The sequence below is a fragment of the Oncorhynchus mykiss genome, chromosome 7 (assembly GCF_013265735.2).
Source record: "Oncorhynchus mykiss isolate Arlee chromosome 7, USDA_OmykA_1.1, whole genome shotgun sequence".
In the NCBI taxonomy this organism is placed as follows: domain Eukaryota; kingdom Metazoa; phylum Chordata; class Actinopteri; order Salmoniformes; family Salmonidae; genus Oncorhynchus; species Oncorhynchus mykiss.
The window spans coordinates 2386796-2407963 of record NC_048571.1 but is presented as its reverse complement, the minus strand read 5'-3'; the positions used below and the strand labels follow the sequence as shown (position 1 = coordinate 2407963).

General features: G+C 41.6%; 1 protein-coding gene across 1 annotated transcript in view; it reads right to left on the bottom strand.

Annotated features, from left to right (window-relative positions):
* Positions 1-21168, bottom strand: part of LOC118965331 (ephrin type-A receptor 6-like) — a gene marked incomplete at its 5' end in the record, with an annotated part of 56075 nt that overhangs the window by 24690 nt on the left and 10217 nt on the right. Inside the window, 5 exons of the mRNA XM_036984385.1 lie at positions 1137-1353; positions 1895-1993; positions 6154-6228; positions 8585-8734; positions 11717-11845. Coding sequence (XP_036840280.1) covers positions 1137-1353; positions 1895-1993; positions 6154-6228; positions 8585-8734; positions 11717-11845 — 670 coding nt within the window. The remainder of the gene's footprint in view (positions 1-1136; positions 1354-1894; positions 1994-6153; positions 6229-8584; positions 8735-11716; positions 11846-21168) is intronic.

Here is a 21168-nt window from a genome sequence, read left to right as displayed (position 1 = left end):
GACCGTGCTGCTGCTCCAGTTTCAACTGTTCTGCCTAATTATTATTCGACCATGCTGGTCATTTATGAACATTTGAACATCTTGGCCATGTTCTGTTATAATCTCCACCCGGCACAGCCAGAAGAGGACTGGCCACCCCACATAGCCTGCTTCCTCTCTAGGTTTCTTCCTAGGTTTTGGCCTTTCAATGAGTTTTTCCTAGCCACCGTGCTTCTACACCTGCATTGCTTGCTGTTTGGGGTTGGCCAAACAATCGACCAGTCGACTAATTGGGGTCAGCCCGAATAAGCACACAACAATATAAAGCACTATGAACCCACTGGGCAAAAACTGGTTTGATCAACGTTGTTTCCATGTCATTTCAACAAAATAATTATACGTGAATCAATGTGTAAAACTGATTGGATTTGCCATTTCTTATTGTTGTCACCCGACGTCCAACCTAAATCCAATGACGTGGTGAATTTTATTGTTGATTTCACGTTGAATTCACGTTGAATTCACGTTGATTTCACGTTGAATTCACGTTGAATTCACGTTGATTTCACATTGATTTCACGTTGATTTCACGTTGATTTCACGTTGAATTCACGTTGAATTCACATTGATTTCACGTTGATTTCACGTTGATTTCACGTTGAATTCACGTTGATTTCACGTTGATTTCACGTTGATTTCACGTTGATTTCGCGTTGAATTCACGTTGAATTCACATTGATTTCACGTTGATTTCACGTTGATTTCACGTTGATTTCACGTTGAATTCACGTTGATTTCACGTTGAATTCACATTGATTTCACGTTGATTTCACGTTGAATTCACATTGATTTCACGTTGATTTCACATTGATTTCACGTTGAATTCACATTGATTTCACGTTGAATTCACATTGATTTCACGTTGATTTCACATTGATTTCACGTTGAATTCACATTGATTTCACGTTGATTTCACGTTGATTTCATGTTGATTTCACGTTGATTTCACGTTGAATTCACGTTGATTTCACGTTGATTTCACGTTGATTTCACGTTGATTTCACGTTGAATTCACGTATTTTGACAACTCAACCAAATATAAATCAAAACGTTAAACTGATTTCTGAGCCCAGGGAGCAATGTTAGCCACAACTCACCCTGGCAGATTCCGTCAATCTCCTCATGTCCCAGACTACAGACGCATCGCCCCAGAGGAACCAGCCAGTCCCCGTCCGCCCCACAGTACAGTTTGGGCGTGTCCCTCTCCTCTGCGTTCTCCACGCACGCTCCCCGCACCTCCACCAGCGAGGAGGAGTCGACCCTTGGTACCGTGTCTGGGAACGCTGCCAGGTTCCTCAGAGTGGATGGACAGCGCTTCGATAAGGAGAGAGATAGAAAGTCAGTACAGGGCCTTGCAAAAGCATTCATCCCCCTTGGAGTGTTTGTTTCATTACAATCTGTAATTTAAATGGATTTTTATTTGGATTTCATGTCATGGACAAACACAAAATAGTCCAAATTGGTGAAAAAAACAACACTTGTTTGAATTATATATTTTTTTAATTAAATGAAAAGTGGGTAGAATTTCAGTCTCTCGATGTGCAAAACTGATAGAGACATACCCCAAGCGACTTACAGCTGTAATCGCAGCAAAAGGTGGCGCTACAAAGTATTAACTTAAGGGGGCTGAATAATTTTGCACGGCCAATTTTTTCAGTTTTTGATTTGTTAAAAAAGTTTGAAATATCCAATAAATGTCGTTCCACTTCATGATTGTGTCCCACTTGTTGTTGATTCTTCACAAAAAAAAATACAGTTTTATATCTTTACGTTTGAAGCCTGAAATGTGGCAAAAGGTCGCAAAGTTCAAGGGGGCCGAATACTTTCGCAAGGCACTGTAAATAGATCACAATACCTTATAGAACACCTTGACGGAGACCAGAGCGATACACGCCCCCACATCCTGGAACGCCAGGTAGAAGCCCTTCTGGGTCACGGGGCCGACCTCTCTGACCTCAAATCAAACAAACGTTTTTATATGTCATAGGCTTACAGTAGAGCGTAGGCTACACGATGATATGACCTCTCAAACAGCATCTATTATAAGGGCAGAAACAGGGAGATTCAACATGGTTCCGTAAAGACCTGTGGCGAGGCCTCTACGCTAAGAGTCCATATATATTATTATAGATTCAACATGGCCTCTACCCTAAGAGTCCATATATATTATTATAGATTCAACATGCCACGTGTCCCTCTCCTCTGTGTAGTGAATGGCAGGTAGCCTAGTGGTTAGAGTGTAGAGGTGGCAGGTAGCCTAGTGGTTAGAGTGTAGAGGTGGCAGGTAGCCTAGTGGTTAGAGTATAGATGAGGCAGGTAGCCTAGTGGTTAGAGTGTAGAGGAGGCAGGTAGCCTAGTGGTTAGAGTGTAGAGGCGGCAGGTAGTCTAGTGGTTAGAGTGTAGAGGAGGCAGGTAGCCTAGTGGTTAGAGTGTAGAGGAGGCAGGTAGTCTAGTGGTTAGAGTGGAGGGGCGGCAGGTAGCCTAGTGGTTAGAGTGTAGAGGTGGCAGGTAGCCTAGTGGTTAGAGTGTAGAGGAGGCAGGTAGCCTAGTGGTTAGAGTGTAGAGGAGGCAGGTAGCCTAGTGGTTAGAGTGTAGAGGAGGCAGGTAGTCTAGTGGTTAGAGTGTAGAGGAGGCAGGTAGCCTAGTGGTTAGAGTGTAGAGGAGGCAGGTAGTCTAGTGGTTAGAGTGTAGAGGAGGTAGGTAGCCTAGTGGTTAGAGTGTAGAGGAGGCAGGTAGCCTAGTGGTTAGAGTGTAGAGGAGGCAGGGATGCTAGTGGTTAGAGTGTAGAGGAGGCAGGTAGTCTAGTGGTTAGAGTGTAGAGGAGGCAGGTAGCCATAGTGGTTAGAGTGTAGAGGCAGGTAGTCTAGTGGTTAGAGTGTAGAGGAGGCAGGTAGTCTAGTGGTTAGAGTGTAGAGGAGGCAGGTAGCCTAGTGGTTAGAGTGTAGAGGAGGCAGGGAGCCTAGTGGTTAGAGTGTAGAGGAGGCAGGTAGTATAGTGGTTAGAGTGTAGAGGAGGCAGGTAGCCTAGTGGTTAGAGTGTAGAGGAGGCAGGGAGCCTAGTGGTTAGAGTGTAGAGGAGGCAGGTAGTCTAGTGGTTAGAGTGTAGAGGAGCAGGTAGTCTAGTGGTTAGAGTGTAGAGGAGGCAGGTAGCGTAGTGGTTAGAGTGTAGAGGAGGCAGGTAGCCTAGTGGTTAGAGTGTAGAGGAGGCAGGTAGTCTAGTGGTTAGAGTGTAGAGGAGGCAGGTAGCCTAGTGGTTAGAGTGTAGAGGAGGCAGGTAGCCTAGTGGTTAGAGTGTAGAAGAGGCAGGTAGTCTAGTGGTTAGAGTGTAGAGGAGGTAGGTAGCCTAGTGGTTAGAGTGCAGAGGAGGCAGGTAGTCTAGTGGTTAGAGTGTAGAGGAGGCAGGTAGCCTAGTGGTTAGAGTGTAGAGGAGGCAGGTAGCCTAGTGGTTAGAGTGTAGAGGAGGCAGGTAGCCTAGTGGTTAGAACCTAGTGGTTAGAGTGTAGAGGTGGCAGGTAGCCTAGTGTTTAGAGTGTAGAGGTGGCAGGTAGCCTAGTGGTTAGAGTGTAGAAGAGGCAGGTAGTCTAGTGGTTAGAGTGTAGAGGAGGTAGGTAGCCTAGTGGTTAGAGTGCAGAGGAGGCAGGTAGTCTAGTGGTTAGAGTGTAGAGGAGGCAGGTAGCCTAGTGGTTAGAGTGTAGAGGAGGCAGGTAGTCTAGTGGTTAGAACCTAGTGGTTAGAGTGCAGAGGAGGCAGGTAGTCTAGTGGTTAGAGTGTAGAGGAGGCAGGTAGCCTAGTGGTTAGAGTGCAGAGGAGGCAGGTAGTCTAGTGGTTAGAGTGTAGAGGAGGTAGGTAGCCTAGTGGTTAGAGTGCAGAGGAGGCAGGTAGTCTAGTGGTTAGAGTGTAGAGGTGGCAGGTAGCCTAGTGTTTAGAGTGTAGAGGTGGCAGGTAGCCTAGTGGTTAGAGTGTAGAAGAGGCAGGTAGTCTAGTGGTTAGAGTGTAGAGGAGGTAGGTAGCCTAGTGGTTAGAGTGCAGAGGAGGCAGGTAGTCTAGTGGTTAGAGTGTAGAGGAGGCAGGTAGCCTAGTGGTTAGAGTGTAGAGGAGGCAGGTAGCCTAGTGGTTAGAGTGTAGAGGAGGCAGGTAGCCTAGTGGTTAGAGTGCAGAGGTGGCAAGTAGCCTAGTGGTTAGAGTGTAGAGGAGGCAGGTAGCCTAGTGGTTAGAGTGTAGAGGTGGCAGGTAGCCTAGTGGTTAGAGTGTAGAGGAGGCAGGTAGTCTAGTGGTTAGAACCTAGTGGTTAGAGTGTAGAGGTGGCAGGTAGCCTAGTGTTTAGAGTGTAGAGGTGGCAGGTAGCCTAGTGGTTAGAGTGTAGAAGAGGCAGGTAGTCTAGTGGTTAGAGTGTAGAGGAGGTAGGTAGCCTAGTGGTTAGAGTGCAGAGGAGGCAGGTAGCCTAGTGGTTAGAGTGTAGAGGAGGCAGGTAGCCTAGTGGTTAGAGTGTAGAGGAGGCAGGTAGTCTAGTGGTTAGAGTGTAGAGGAGGCAGGTAGCCATAGTGGTTAGAGTGTAGAGGAGGCAGGGAGCCTAGTGGTTGGTTAGAGTGTAGAGGAGGCAGGTAGCCTAGTGGTTAGAGTGTAGAAGAGGCAGGTAGTCTAGTGGTTAGAGTGTAGAGGAGGCAGGTAGCCATAGTGGTTAGAGTGTAGAGGAGGCAGGTAGCCTAGTGGTTAGAGTGTAGAGGCGGCAGGTAGTCTAATGGTTAGAGTGTAGAGGAGGCAGGTAGTCTAGTGGTTAGAGTGTAGAGGTGGCAGGTAGCCTAGTGGTTAGAGTGCAGAGGAGGCAGGTAGCCTAGTGGTTAGAGTGTAGAGGAGGCAGGTAGTCTAGTGGTTAGAGTGTAGAGGAGGCAGGTAGCCTAGTGGTTAGAGTGTAGAGGAGGCAGGTAGTCTAGTGGTTAGAGTGTAGAGGTGGCAGGTAGCCTAGTGGTTAGAGTGTAGAGGTGGCAGGTAGTCTAGTGGTTAGAACCTAGTGGTTAGAGTGTAGAGGTGGCAGGTAGCCTAGTGGTTAGAGTGTAGAGGTGGCAGGTAGCCTAGTGGTTAGAGTGTAGAGGTGGCAGGTAGTCTAGTGGTTAGAGTGTAGAGGAGGCAGGTAGCCTAGTGGTTAGAGTGTAGAGGAGGCAGGTAGTCTAGTGGTTAGAGTGTAGAGGAGGCAGGTAGTCTAGTGGTTAGAGTGTAGAGGAGGCAGGTAGTCTAGTGGTTAGAGTGTAGAGGAGGCAGGTAGCCTAGTGGTTAGAGTGTAGAGGAGGCAGGTAGCCTAGTGTTTAGAGTGTAGAGGCGGCAGGTAGTCTAGTGGTTAGAGTGTAGAGGCGGCAGGTAGTCTAGTGGTTAGAGTGTAGAGGAGGCAGGTAGTCTAGTGGTTAGAGTGTAGAGGCGGCAGGTAGTCTAGTGGTTAGAGTGTAGAGGTGGCAGGTAGCCTAGTGGTTAGAGTGTAGAGGCGGCAGGTAGACTAGTGGTTAGAGTGTAGAGGAGGCAGGTAGCCTAGTGTTTAGAGTGTAGAGGAGGCAGGTAGTCTAGTGGTTAGAGTGTAGAGGAGGCAGGTAGTCTAGTGGTTAGAGTGTAGAGGAGGCAGGTAGCCTAGTGGTTAGAGTGTAGAGGAGGCAGGTAGCCTAGTGGTTAGAGTGTAGAGGAGGCAGGTAGCCTAGTGGTTAGAGTGTGGAGGCGGCAGGTAGTCTAGTGGTTAGAGTGTAGAGGAGGCAGGTAGTCTAGTGGTTAGAGTGCAGAGGAGGCAGGTAGTCTAGTGGTTAGAGTGTAGAGGAGGCAGGTAGTCTAGTGGTTAGAGTGTAGAGGCGGCAGGTAGTCTAGTGGTTAGAGTGTAGAGGAGGCAGGTAGTCTAGTGGTTAGAGTGTGGAGGCGGCAGGTAGTCTAGTGGTTAGAGTGTAGAGGTGGCAGGTAGCCTAGCGAAAGGTTGCTATATCGAATCCCTGAGCTGATAAGGTAAAAATCTGTAGTTCTGCCCTGAAAATCTAATGAATATATATATATATATTTTCTTTTAAATAAATATCTCGAGAGAAAACAAAGAGACAAAAGATCACTCTGTAAGAACGTAATGAATATAATATTCAACCAAACTCACCTCCGTGTTGAGGCGCAGAACGCGGTCGCCCAGGTCCGTCTGTGTGAAGCTCTCATCGGCAGCAATGGTGTCCACCTTCAAATCAAATCATATCAATATGTTTTTCATCATATGCACCTGGGTAGTAGTGTCACAGCACCATTAAATGATGAAATAACTCTCCTCAGTAACAGTAACAACAGCTATGAAATAACTCTCCTCAGTAACAACAGCTATGAAATAACTCCCCTCAGTAACAACAACTATGAAATAACTCTCCTCAGTAACAACAGCTATGAAATAACTCTCCTCAGTAACAACAACTATGAAATAACTCTCCTCAGTAACAACAGCTATGAAATAACTCTCCTCAGTAACAACAGCTATGAAATAACTCTCCTCAGTAACAACAGCTATGAAATAACTCTCCTCAGTAACAACAGCTATGAAATAACTCTCCTCAGTAACAACAGCTATGAAATAACTCTACTCAGTAACAACAGCTATGAAATAACTCTCCTCAGTAACAACAGCTATGAAATAACTCTCCTCTTTAACAGTAACAACAGCTATGAAATAACTCTCCTCAGTAACAACAGCTATGAAATAACTCTCCTCAGTAACAGCTATGAAATAACTCTCCTCAGTAACAACAGCTATGAAATAACTCTCCTCAGTAACAACAACTATGAAATAACTCTCCTCTTTAACAGTAACAACAGCTATGAAATAACTCTCCTCAGTAACAACAGCTATGAAATAACTCTCCTCAGTAACAACAACTATGAAATAACTCTCCTCAGTAACAACAGCTATGAAATAACTCTCCTCGGTAACAACAGCTATGAAATAACTCCCCTCAGTAACAACAGCTATGAAATAACTCTCCTCAGTAACAACAGCTATGAAATAACTCTCCTCAGTAACAACAGCTATGAAATAACTCTCCTCAGTAACAACAGCTATGAAATAACTCTCCTCAGTAACAACAGCTATGAAATAACTCTCCTCAGTAACAACATCTATGAAATAACTCTCCCCAGTAACAACAGCTATGAAATAACTCTCCTCAGTAACAACAACTATAAAATAACTCTCCTCAGTAACAACAGCTATGAAATAACTCTCCTCAGTAACAGTAACAACAGCTATGAAATAACTCTCCTCAGTAACAACAGCTATGAAATAACTCTCATCAGTAACAGTAACAACAGCTATGAAATAACTCTACTCAGTAACAACAGCTATGAAATAACTCTCCTCAGTAACAGTAACAACAGCTATGAAATAACTCTCCTCAGTAACAACAGCTATGAAATAACTCCCCTCAGTAACAACAGCTATGAAATAACTCTCCTCAGTAACAACAGCTATGAAATAACTCTCCTCAGTAACAACAGCTATGAAATAACTCTCCTCAGTAACAACAGCTATGAAATAACTCTCCTCAGTAACAACAGCTATGAAATAACTCTCCTCAGTAACAACAGCTATGAAATAACTCTCCTCAGTAACAACAACTATAAAATAACTCTCCTCAGTAACAACAGCTATGAAATAACTCTCCTCAGTAACAGTAACAACAGCTATGAAATAACTCTCCTCAGTAACAACAAATATGGAATAACTCTCCTCAGTAACAGTAACAACAGCTATGAAATAACTCTCCTCAGTAACAACAACTATGAAATAACTCTCCTCAGTAACAGTAACAACAGCTATGAAATAACTCTACTCAGTAACAACAGCTATGAAATAACTCTCCTCAGTAACAGTAACAACAGCTATGAAATAACTCTCCTCAGTAACAACAACTATGGAATAACTCTCCTCAGTAACAACAGCTATGAAAACAGTCCAATAAGAACACTAGGTCAGGTTTTGTTTTGTCTTTGTCTGTCACACAGATAATAACATGTAAATAAGGTATATGAAAGAGAAGAACACTATGTCAATATATGATGAGTCAAAAAGTCCAATAAGTGAAAATTAGTCAGCAGAATGCCACCGCTGGCTTGCCTCTGAAGCTAAGCAGGGTTGGTCCTGGTCGGTCCCTGGATGGGAGACCAGGTGCTGGTGGAAGTGGTGTTGGAGGGCCAGTAGGAGGCACTCTTCCCTCTGGTCTAAGGAGATGTTCCAGGGCAGTGATTGGGGACATTGTCCTGTGGGATCTTTCAGATGTGATGTTAAACGGGTGACTCTCTTTGGTCATTAAAGATCCCATTGCATTTATCGCAAGAGTAGGGGTGTTAAACCCCGGTGTCCGGATTTAACATGTCCAACCTGGCCCTCATACCATGGCCACCTAATCATCCCCAGCTTCCAATTGGCTCCTTCATTCCCCTGTAACTATTCCCCAGGTTGTTGCTGCAAATGAGAACGTGTTCTCAGTCAACTGTCCAATAAGAGTTGTAATAAAAAAAGCAACAAGTAGGATTCTCTAAAACTATACCTTGGCGTAGTCGGCGGGTCTGAAGCGGGTGGCGGCGGCGTGTGGCTCCTCTGTCTGGAGGTAGAAGAGGTTAAAGGTCTCCTTGCAGGTACCAGACACCCAAGGGATGGAGTTACAGTCTCTCAGGGTGAAGCGCAGCTCCACGTACACCTGAAGGTAACACGACATACACCTTTTATTACCTGCAACACACCTGGGTTATATATATTACATTATAATTATTAGTATATTATTATTACAATTATACTATATATTATACTATATATATATATATATTACCTTCTGTGCTTCCTGGCATATATTATTATTAGTATTATACTATAAATTATACTATATATTATTATATATTACCTTCTGTGCTGCCTGGTGTATATTATTATTAGTATTATACTATAAATTATACTATATATTATTATATATTACCTTCTGTGCTGCCTGGTGTATATTATTATTAGTATTATACTATAAATTATACTATATATTATTATATATTACCTTCTGTGCTTCCTGGCATATATTATTATTAGTATTATACTATAAATTATACTATATATTATTATATATTACCTTCTGTGCTGCCTGGTGTATATTATTATTAGTATTATACTATAAATTATACTATATATTATTATATATTACCTTCTGTGCTGCCTGGTGTATATTATTATTAGTATTATACTATAAATTATACTATATATTATTATATATTACCTTCTGTGCTGCCTGGTGTATATTATTATTAGTATTATACTATAAATTATACTATATATTATTATATATTACCTTCTGTGCTGCCTGGTGTATATTATTATTAGTATTATACTATAAATTATACTATATATTATTATATATTACCTTCTGTGCTGCCTGGTGTATATTATTATTAGTATTATACTATAAATTATACTATATATTATTATATATTACCTTCTGTGTTGTCTGGTGTATATTATTATTAGTATTATACTATAAATTATACTATATATTATTATATATTACCTTCTGTGCTTCCTGGCATATATTATTATTAGTATTATACTATAAATTATACTATATATTATTATATATTACCTTCTGTGCTGCCTGGTGTATATTATTATTAGTATTATACTATAAATTATACTATATATTATTATATATTACCTTCTGTGCTGCCTGGTGTATATTATTATTAGTATTATACTATAAATTATACTATATATTATTATATATTACCTTCTGTGCTGCCTGGTGTATATTATTATTAGTATTATACTATAAATTATACTATATATTATTATATATTACCTTCTGTGCTTCCTGGCATATATTATTATTAGTATTATACTATAAATTATACTATATATTATTATATATTACCTTCTGTGCTGCCTGGTGTATATTATTATTAGTATTATACTATAAATTATACTATATATTATTATATATTACCTTCTGTGCTGCCTGGTGTATATTATTATTAGTATTATACTATAAATTATACTATATATTATTATATATTACCTTCTGTGCTTCCTGGCAGATATTATTATTAGTATTATACTATAAATTATACTATATATTATTATATATTACCTTCTGTGCTGCCTGGTGTATATTATTATTAGTATTATACTATAAATTATACTATATATTATTATATATTACCTTCTGTGCTGCCTGGTGTATATTATTATTAGTATTATACTATAAATTATACTATATATTATTATATATTACCTTCTGTGCTGCCTGGTGTATATTATTATTAGTATTATACTATAAATTATACTATATATTATTATATATTACCTTCTGTGCTGCCTGGTGTATATTATTATTAGTATTATACTATAAATTATACTATATATTATTATATATTACCTTCTGTGCTTCCTGGCAGATATTATTATTAGTATTATACTATAAATTATACTATATATTATTATATATTACCTTCTGTGCTGTCTGGTGTATATTATTATTAGTATTATACTATAAATTATACTATATATTATTATATATTACCTTCTGTGCTTCCTGGCAGATATTATTATTAGTATTATACTATAAATTATACTATATATTATTATATATTACCTTCTGTGCTTCCTGGCAGATATTATTATTAGTATTATACTATAAATTATACTATATATTATTATATATTACCTTCTGTGCTTCCTGGCAGATATTATTATTAGTATTATACTATAAATTATACTATATATTATTATATATTACCTTCTGTGCTGTCTGGTGTATATTATTATTAGTATTATACTATAAATTATACTATATATTATTATATATTACCTTCTGTGCTGCCTGGTGTATATTATTATTAGTATTATACTATAAATTATACTATATATTATTATATATTACCTTCTGTGCTGCCTGGTGTATATTATTATTAGTATTATACTATAAATTATACTATATATTATTATATATTACCTTCTGTGCTTCCTGGCATATATTATTATTAGTATTATACTATAAATTATACTATATATTATTATATATTACCTTCTGTGCTGCCTGGTGTATATTATTATTAGTATTATACTATAAATTATACTATATATTATTATATATTACCTTCTGTGCTGCCTGGTGTATATTATTATTAGTATTATACTATAAATTATACTATATATTATTATATATTACCTTCTGTGCTGCCTGGTGTATATTATTATTAGTATTATACTATAAATTATACTATATATTATTATATATTACCTTCTGTGCTGTCTGGTGTATATTATTATTAGTATTATACTATAAATTATACTATATATTATTATATATTACCTTCTGTGCTTCCTGGCAGATATTATTATTAGTATTACACTATAAATTATACTATATATTATTATATATTACCTTCTGTGCTGCCTGGTGTATATTATCATTAGTATTATACTGAATATTATTATTGTTATTATACTATATATTATTATTAGTGTTATACTGTATATTATTAGTATTATACTATATATTATTAGTATTATACTATATATTATTATTAGTGTTATACTGTATATTATTAGTGTTATACTGTATTTTATTAGTATTATACTATATATTATTATTAGTGTTATACTGTATATTATTAGTATTATACTATATATTATTGTATATTACCTTCTGTGCTTCCTGGCGCTGGATCCAATTGGACCGTAGCCAGTTGTTCTGGTTGGGCTCCATCACATGACACACCTGGAAGGTATGGATAGGTCGGTTCTGTTCATCCATCTCTGTTATCGCATCCCACTGGAGGGGGAGGGAGGGAGGGAGGGAGGGAGGGAGGGAGGGAGGGAGGGAGGGAGGGAGGGAGGGAGGAGAAGTTGGAAGACAGGATCATGATCTATAAAGACATCACATTACCATGGTAACAGTAGAGCCATGGAGGACAGCTGGACCACCCGGTCTATGTCTCCTATGGTCCATGAGAGACAGACCTGACGATGACTGTCTGTGGGTCTTACTGATGTTTTCACAACTCTTACATCAGCCAGCCAGCCATAACAGCACCGTAGTGCCCTAACACACTCTCCTCTCCTCTCCTCTCCTCTCCTCTCCTCTCCTCTCCTCTCCTCTCCTCTCCTCTCCTCTCCTCTCCTCTCCTCTCATCTCATCTCATCTCATCTCATCTCATCTCATCTCATCTCATCTCATCTCATCTCATCTCCTCTCCTCTCCTCTCCTCTCCTCTCCTCTCCTCTCATCTCATCTCATCTCATCTCATCTCATCTCCTCTCCTCTCCTCTCCTCTCATCTCATCTCATCTCATCTCATCTCCTCTCATCTCCTCTCATCTCCTCTCATCTCCTCTCCTCTCCTCTCATCTCATCTCCTCTCCTCTCCTCTCCTCTGGGAGAGAGAACCACCTCTGAAACCCTACTAACATTGGTACAGCTGTTCCCCCTACAGCGTTTAATGGCTGTAGATTTACAGGGTAAAGTCAAGGCCAGCATGAGTTACTTCAATCCTGAATATGTATCATGATAATATGTTGGGTAATGCTCAGTGTACGGGCTTGTGGTGTTGACAGGGTAATGCTCAGTGTATGGGCTTGTGGTGTTGACAGGGTAATGCTCAGTGTATGGGCTTGTGTTCCATCTCTAAGCAGCCCTAAAATATATATTCCATCAACAGAGCATAACAGACACTCCAATAACGACTAGATGTAGCTCCAACCTTCACTCTCAGGTCTGTCTGTCTACCTGACCTCTCTCCCTCCATTTGTTCCCTGACACGAGTTGTTGTGATGCAATGACAGCCGGGCGAAGGGAGAGAGAGGAGGACAGGAGGGAGGGAGGGAGAGAGAGGAGGACAGGATTGAATATGGAGGGCGGTAGGAGGGAGGGGAGGAGGAGGGGTGGAGGGAGGGAGGACAGGGGGAGGGGAGGCAGGGGGTGGGGAGGCAGAGGGGTGGAGGGCGGTAGGAGGGAGGGGAGGAGGAGGGGTGGAGGGAGGGAGGACAGGGGGAGGGGAGGCAGGGGGTGGGGAGGCAGAGGGGTGGAGGGCGGTAGGAGGGAGGGGAGGCGGAGGGGTGGAGGGAGGACAGGGGGAGGGGAGGCAGAGGGGTGGAGGGCGGTAGGAGGGAGGGGAGGCAGAGGGGTGGAGGGAGGACAGGGGAGGCAGCGGGGTGGGGAGGCAGAGGGGTGGAGGGCGGTAGGAGGGAGGGGAGGCGGAGGGGTGGAGGGTGGACAGGGGGGAGGGAGGCAGGGGGAGGGAGGCAGGGGGGAGGGAGGCAGGGGGAGGGAGGCAGGGGGGAGGGAGGCAGGGGGAGGGAGGCAGGGGGAGGGGGGCAGGGTGAGGGAGGCAGGGGGGAGAAAGGATAATGTATATTGTTCAGTGAATACGACAGGAGAGAGGCAGATAACAGTGTCTGTGATGGAGGAAGCACAAATCGCTGCCTGCCAATCACACTTTTTATTGTATCCCAGCTGGGGGGCCATGTAACAGAACAGAGAACATCACACTGACTATTATATCTTAGCTGGGGGGCCTTGTAACAGAACAGAGAACATCACACTGACTATTATATCTTAGCTGGGGGGCCTTGTAACAGAACAGAGAACATCACACTGACTATTGTATCTTAGCTGGGGGGCCTTGTAACAGAACAGAGACCACCAAGAAAACCCATATGACAGGAGAGAGATGAGAATGGATGAGATCAATCTGGTAGAAGTCACGACTTTCTGTCCACAGGATATCCATGACACATCTGGTGGACCCTGATAGGGATTTCTTTGTCCTGCAATTGATAAAGGGTTGAGGGTTTTTGTCTGCCCTGACACGTCTCCTCCCAAAGCTGTTGCCCAGTGTCTGACACATGCCCTGTCTTCCTTCTGCTCATGAGAGAAAGAGAGAGAGACAGAGAGAGTGAGAGAGACAGAGAGACAGAGAGAGAGACAGCGAGAGAGAGAGACAGAGAGACAGAGAGAGAGAAAGAGAGAGAGAGAGAGTGAGAGAGACAGAGAGAGAGACAGAGAGAGACAGCGAGAGAGCGAGAGAGAGACAGAGAGAGAGAAAGAGAGAGAATCAGAGAGAGAGACAGAGAGAAAAAGAGATAGAGAGAGAGAGAGAGAATCAGAGAGAGAGAGACAGAGAGAGAGAGACAGAGAGAGTGAAAGAGACAGAGACAGCGAGAGAGAGAGCGAGAGAGACAGCGAGAGAGAGAGCGAGAGAGAGACAGCGAGAGAGAGAGACAGAGAGACAGAGAGAGAGAGACAGAGAGAGTGAAAGAGACAGAGACAGCGAGAGAGAGAGCGAGAGAGAGACAGCGAGAGAGAGAGACAGAGAGACAGAGATAGAAAGAGAGAGAGAGAGAGAGAGAGAGAGAGAGAGAGAGAGAAAGAGAGACAAAGAGACAAAGAGAGAGAGACAGAGAGACAGAGAAAGAGATTTCTGTCTGTCACAGCTGGTGGCCATTTAAACCTGAAGACACCCAGGCATTGTCTAACAGTGGCTAGTGGTCCTCTAAACCTGTATAGACCTGAGTTAATACTGAAGTACTGGTCTGAGTTAATACTGAAGTACTGGTCTGAGTTAATACTGAAGTACTAGTCTGAGTTAATACTGAAGTACTGGTCTGAGTTAATACTGAAGTACTGGTCTGAGTTAATACTGAAGTACTAGTCTGAGTTAATACTGAAGTACTAGTCTGAGTTAATACTGAAGTACTAGTCTGTTAATACTGAAGTACTAGTCTGAGTTAATACTGAAGTACTAGTCTGAGTTAATACTGAAGTACTGGTCTGAGTTAATACTGAAGTACTAGTCTGAGTTAATACTGAAGTACTGGTCTGAGTTAATACTGAAGTACTGGTCTGAGTTAATACTGAAGTACTAGTCTGAGTTAATACTGAAGTACTAGTCTGAGTTAATACTGAAGTACTGGTCTGAGTTAATACTGAAGTACTGGTCTGAGTTAATACTGAAGTACTAGTCTGAGTTAATACTGAAGTACTGGTCTGAGTTAATACTGAAGTACTGGTCTGAGTTAATACTGAAGTACTAGTCTGAGTTAATACTGAAGTACTAGTCTGAGTTAATACTGAAGTACTAGTCTGTTAATACTGAAGTACTAGTCTGAGTTAATACTGAAGTACTAGTCTGAGTTAATACTGAAGTAGTGGTCTGGGTTAATACTGAAGTACTAGTCTGAGTTAATACTGAAGTACTGGTCTGGGTTAATACTGAAGTACTAGTCTGAGTTAATACTGAAGTACTGGTCTGAGTTAATACTGAAGTACTAGTCTGAGGTAATACTGAAGAACTAGTCTAAGTTAATACTGAAGTACTAGTCTGAGTTAATACTGAAGTACTAGTCTGAGTTAATACTGAAGTACTATTCTGAGTTAATACTGAAGTACTTGTCTGAGTTAATACTGAAGTACTAGTCTGAGGTAATACTGAAGTACTAGTCTGAGTTAATACTGAAGTACTAGTCTGAGTTAATACTGAAGTACTGGTCTGTTTAATACTGAAGTACTGGTCTGTTAATACTGAAGTACTAGTCTGAGTTAATACTGAAGTACTAGTCTGAGTTAATACTGAAGTACTGGTCTGTTTAATACTGAAGCACTAGTTTGAGTTAATACTGAAGTACTAGTCTGAGTTAATACTGAAGTACTAGTCTGAGTTAATACTGAAGTACTAGTCTGAGTTAATACTGAAGTACTGGTCTGTTTAATACTGAAGAACTAGTCTGGGTTAATACTGAAGTACTAGTCTGAGTTAATACTGAAGTAATGGTCTGTTAATACTGAAGTACTAGTCTGGGTTGATACTGAATTACTAGTCTGAGTTAATACTGAAGTACTGGTCTGGGTTAATACTGAAGTACTAGTCTGAGTTAATACTGAAGTAATGGTCTGTTAATACTTAAGTACTAGTCTGGGTTTATACTGAATTACTAGTCTGAGTTAATACTGAAGTACTGGTCTGTTAATACTGAAGTACTAGTCTGGGTTAATACTGAAGTACTAGTCTGAGTTAATACTGAAGTACTGGTCTGTTAATACTGAAGTACTAGTCTGGGTTAATACTGAAGTACTAGTCTGGGTTAATACTGAAGTACTGGTCTGAGTTAATACTGAAGTACTAGTCTGAGTTAATACTGAAGTACTGGTCTGTTAATACTGAAGTACTAGTCTGAGTTAATACTGAAGTACTAGTCTGAGTTAATACTGAAGTACTAGTCTGAGTTAATACTGAAGTACTGGTCTGAGTTAATACTGAAGTACTAGTCTGAGTTAATACTGAAGTACTAGTCTGAGTTAATACTGAAGTACTGGTCTGAGTTAATACTGAAGTACTAGTCTGAGTTAATACTGAAGTACTGGTCTGAGTTAATACTGAAGTACTGGTCTGAGTTAATACTGAAGTACTAGTCTGAGTTAATACTGAAGTACTAGTCTGAGTTAATACTGAAGTACTGGTCTGAGTTAATACTGAAGTACTAGTCTGAGTTAATACTGAAGTACTAGTCTGAGTTAATACTGAAGTACTAGTCTGAGTTAATACTGGAGTACTGGTCTGAGTTAATACTGAAGTACTAGTCTGAGTTAATACTGAAGTACTAGTCTGAGTTAATACTGAAGTACTGGTCTGCGTTAATACTGAAGTACTAGTCTGAGTTAATACTGAATTACTGGTCTGAGTTAATACTGAAGTACTAGTCTGAGTTAATACTGAAGTACTGGTCTGAGTTAATACTGAATTACTGGTCTGAGTTAATACTAACACACCAGACAGTTAGCTATGTTAGATAACACACATCTATCTATCCACCAGACAGTCAGCTATGTTAGATAACACACCAGACAGTCAGCTATGTTAGATAACACACATCTATCTATCCACCAGACAGTCAGCTATGTTAGATAACACACCAGACAGTCAGCTATGTTAGATAACACACCAGACAGTCAGCTATGTTAGATAACACACCAGACAGTCAGCTATGTTAGATAACAGACCAGACAGTCAGCTATGTTAGATAACACACCAGACAGTCATCTATGTTAGATAACACACATCTATCTATCCACCAGACAGTCAGCTATGTTAGATAACACACCAGACAGTCAGCTATGTTAGATAACACACATCTATCTATCCACCAGACAGTCAGCTATGTTAGATAACACACCAGACAGTTAGCTATGTTAGATAACACACATCTATCTATCCACCAGACAGTCAGCTATGTTAGATAACACACCAGACAGTCAGCTATGTTAGATAACACACATCTATCTATCCACCAGACAGTCAGCTATGTTAGATAACACACCAGACAGTCAGCTATGTTAGATAACACACCAGACAGTCAGCTATGTTAGATAACACACCAGACAGTCAGCTATGTTAGATAACAGACCAGACAGTCAGCTATGTTAGATAACACACCAGACAGTCAGCTATGTTAGATAACAGACCAGACAGTCAGCTATGTTAGATAACACACATCTATCTATCCACCAGACAGTCAGCTATGTTAGACAACACACCAGACAGTCAGCTATGTTAGATAACACACATCTATCTATCCACCAGACAGTCAGCTATGTTAGACAACACACCAGACAGTCAGCTATGTTAGATAACACACCAGACAGTCAGCTATGTTAGATAACACACATCTATCTATCCACCAGACAGTCAGCTATGTTAGATAACACACCAGACAGTCAGCTATGTTAGATAACACACATCTATCTATCCACCAGACAGTCAGCTATGTTAGACAACACACCAGACAGTCATCTATGTTAGATAACACACATCTATCTATCCACCAGACAGTCAGCTATGTTAGACAACACACCAGACAGTAAGGTAAATGCTGAAGAGGTATGTAGAGTGGTACATAGTGAACCTGTTATCATGAAGGTCCCTCCCTCCAGTCACTAAAACAGAGTAAACTACATGACCAAAAGTATGTGGACACCTGCTCTTCGAACATCTCATTCCAAAATCATGGGTATTAATATGGAGTTGGACCCCCCTTTGCTGCTATAACAGCCTCCACTCTTCTGGGAAGTCATTAATATGGAGCTGGACCCCCCTTTGCTGCTATAACAGCCTCCACTCTTCTGGGAAGTCATTAATATGGAGCTGGACCCCCCTTTGCTGCTATAACAGCCTCCACTCTTCTGGGAAGTCATTAATATGGAGCTGGACCCCCCTTTGCTGCTATAACAGCCTCCACTCTTCTGGGAAGTCATTAATATGGAGTTGGACCCCCCTTTGCTGCTATAACAGCCTCCACTCTTCTGGGAAGTCATTCATATGGAGTTGGTCCCCCCTTTGCTGCTATAACAGCCTCCACTCTTCTGGGAAGTCATTCATATGGAGTTGGACCCCCCTTTGCTGCTATAACAGCCTCCACTCTTCTGGGAAGGCTTTAATATGGAGTTGGACCCCCCTTTGCTGCTATAACAGCCTCCACTCTTCTGGGAAGTCATTCATATGGAGTTGGACCCCCCTTTGCTGCTATAACAGCCTCCACTCTTCTGGGAAGTCATTAATATGGAGTTGGACCCCCCTTTGCTGCTATAACAGCCTCCACTCTTCTGGGAAGTCATTCATATGGAGTTGGTCCCCCCTTTGCTGCTATAACAGCCTCCACTCTTCTGGGAAGTCATTCATATGGAGTTGGTCCCCCCTTTGCTGCTATAACAGCCTCCACTCTTCTGGGAAGTCATTCATATGGAGTTGGTCCCCCCTTTGCTGCTATAACAGCCTCCACTCTTCTGGGAAGTCATTCATATGGAGTTGGTCCCCCCTTTGCTGCTATAACAGCCTCCACTCTTCTGGGAAGTCATTCATATGGAGTTGGTCCCCCCTTTGCTGCTATAACAGCCTCCACTCTTCTGGGAAGTCATTCATATGGAGTTGGTCCCCCCTTTGCTGCTATAACAGCCTCCACTCTTCTGGGAAGTCATTCATATGGAGTTGGTCCCCCCTTTGCTGCTATAACAGCCTCCACTCTTCTGGGAAGTCATTCATATGGAGTTGGACCCCCCTTTGCTGCTATAACAGCCTCCACTCTTCTGGGAAGTCATTCATATGGAGTTGGACCCCCTTTGCTGCTATAACAGCCTCCACTCTTCTGGGAAGTCATTCATATGGAGTTGGACCCCCCTTTGCTGCTATAACAGCCTCCACTCTTCTGGGAAGGCTTTAATATGGAGTTGGACCCCCCTTTGCTGCTATAACAGCCTCCACTCTTCTGGGAAGTCATTCATATGGAGTTGGACCCCCCTTTGCTGCTATAACAGCCTCCACTCTTCTGGGAAGGCATTAATATGGAGTTGGTCCCCCTTTGCTGCTATAACAGCCTCCACTCTTCTGGGAAGTCATTCATATGGAGTTGGACCCCCCTTTGCTGCTATAACAGCCTCCACTCTTCTGGGAAGTCATTCATATGGAGTTGGACCCCCCTTTGCTGCTATAACAGCCTCCACTCTTCTGGGAAGTCATTCATATGGAGTTGGACCCCCCTTTGCTGCTATAACAGCCTCCACTCTTCTGGGAAGGCTTTAATATGGAGTTGGACCCCCCTTTGCTGCTATAACAGCCTCCACTCTTCTGGGAAGTCATTCATATGGAGTTGGACCCCCCTTTGCTGCTATAACAGCCTCCACTCTTCTGGGAAGGCATTAATATGGAGTTGGTCCCCCTTTGCTGCTATAACAGCCTCCACTCTTCTGGGAAGTCATTAATATGGAGTTGGACCCCCCTTTGCTGCTATAACAGCCTCCACTCTTCTGGGAAGTCATTAATATGGAGTTGGACCCCCCTTTGCTGCTATAACAGCCTTTTAACGCTCTACCCGCTTCAGCGCTCGGCGGTCCCGTTCTGTGAGCCTGTGTGGTCTACCACTTCACGGGCTGAGCCGTTTTTGCTCCTAGACGTTTCCACTTTACAATAACAGCACTAGCAGTTGCCCGGCAGGAGCTTTAGCAGGACAGAAATTTGATGAACTGACTTGTTGGAAAGGTGGCATCCTATGACGGTGCCACGTTGAAAAGTCACTGAGCTCTTCAGTACAGGCCATTCTACTGTCAATGTTTGTCTATGGAGATTGCATGGCTGTGTGCTCGATTTTATACACCTTTCAGCAACGGGTGTGGCTGAAATTGCCAAATCCACTAATTTGAAGGAGTGTCCACATACTTTTGTATATCTTTTTTTTAGGGGAGACATTCACTCATCCTCCCACAGCTCGATCTCAATCCATTCCTAGCACAAAAAAAACTGTCTACAGGAAGTGACATGACAAAGACGGTCTACAGGAAGTGACATGACAAAGACGGTCTACAGGAAGTGACATCAGGGGTTCAAGAGCGTGACGTGCTGCAATGTGAATGTGATGCCCAACGTTGTCTGTGGAAAATCCAGACTCCGTAGCTCAGTATCAATCTGGATTCCCTCCACAGTGTAGCAAAAGTCCATACAAATCATTTAACCACTGATTAACCCGGGTCACCACAGACAAATGTGATTGGTTGAAAAGTAGAGGTATGTCAAGGTTGTCTTAGCGAGGAAATCACTTGAGCTGCAATAACTTCCCAGAGAGGTCAGAGTGCAGGACAGAATCATTCTTTATTTAGGTGGGAAAGTTAATGCCTTCCGTCATCAGTAATTGGAGGAATAGAGGGAAATAAGGAAGAAAAAGTCCCTAAAACTACATTACCCACAACCTCTTAGTTTATATCCTGACTTAGAGTTATATAACAACTACATTACCCACAGCCTATTAGTTTATATCCTGACTTAGAGTCATATAACAACTACATTACCCACAACCTCTTAGTTTATATCCTGACTTAGAGTCATATAACAACTACATTACCCACAACCTATTAGTTTATATCCTGGCTTAGAGTTATATAACAACTACATTACCCACAACCTATTAGTTTATATCCTGACTTAGAGTCATATAACAACTACATTACCCACAGCCTATTAGTTTATATCCTCACTTAGTCATATAACAACTACATTACCCACAACCTATTAGTTAATATCCTAACTTAGAGTCATATAACAACTACATTACCTACTTA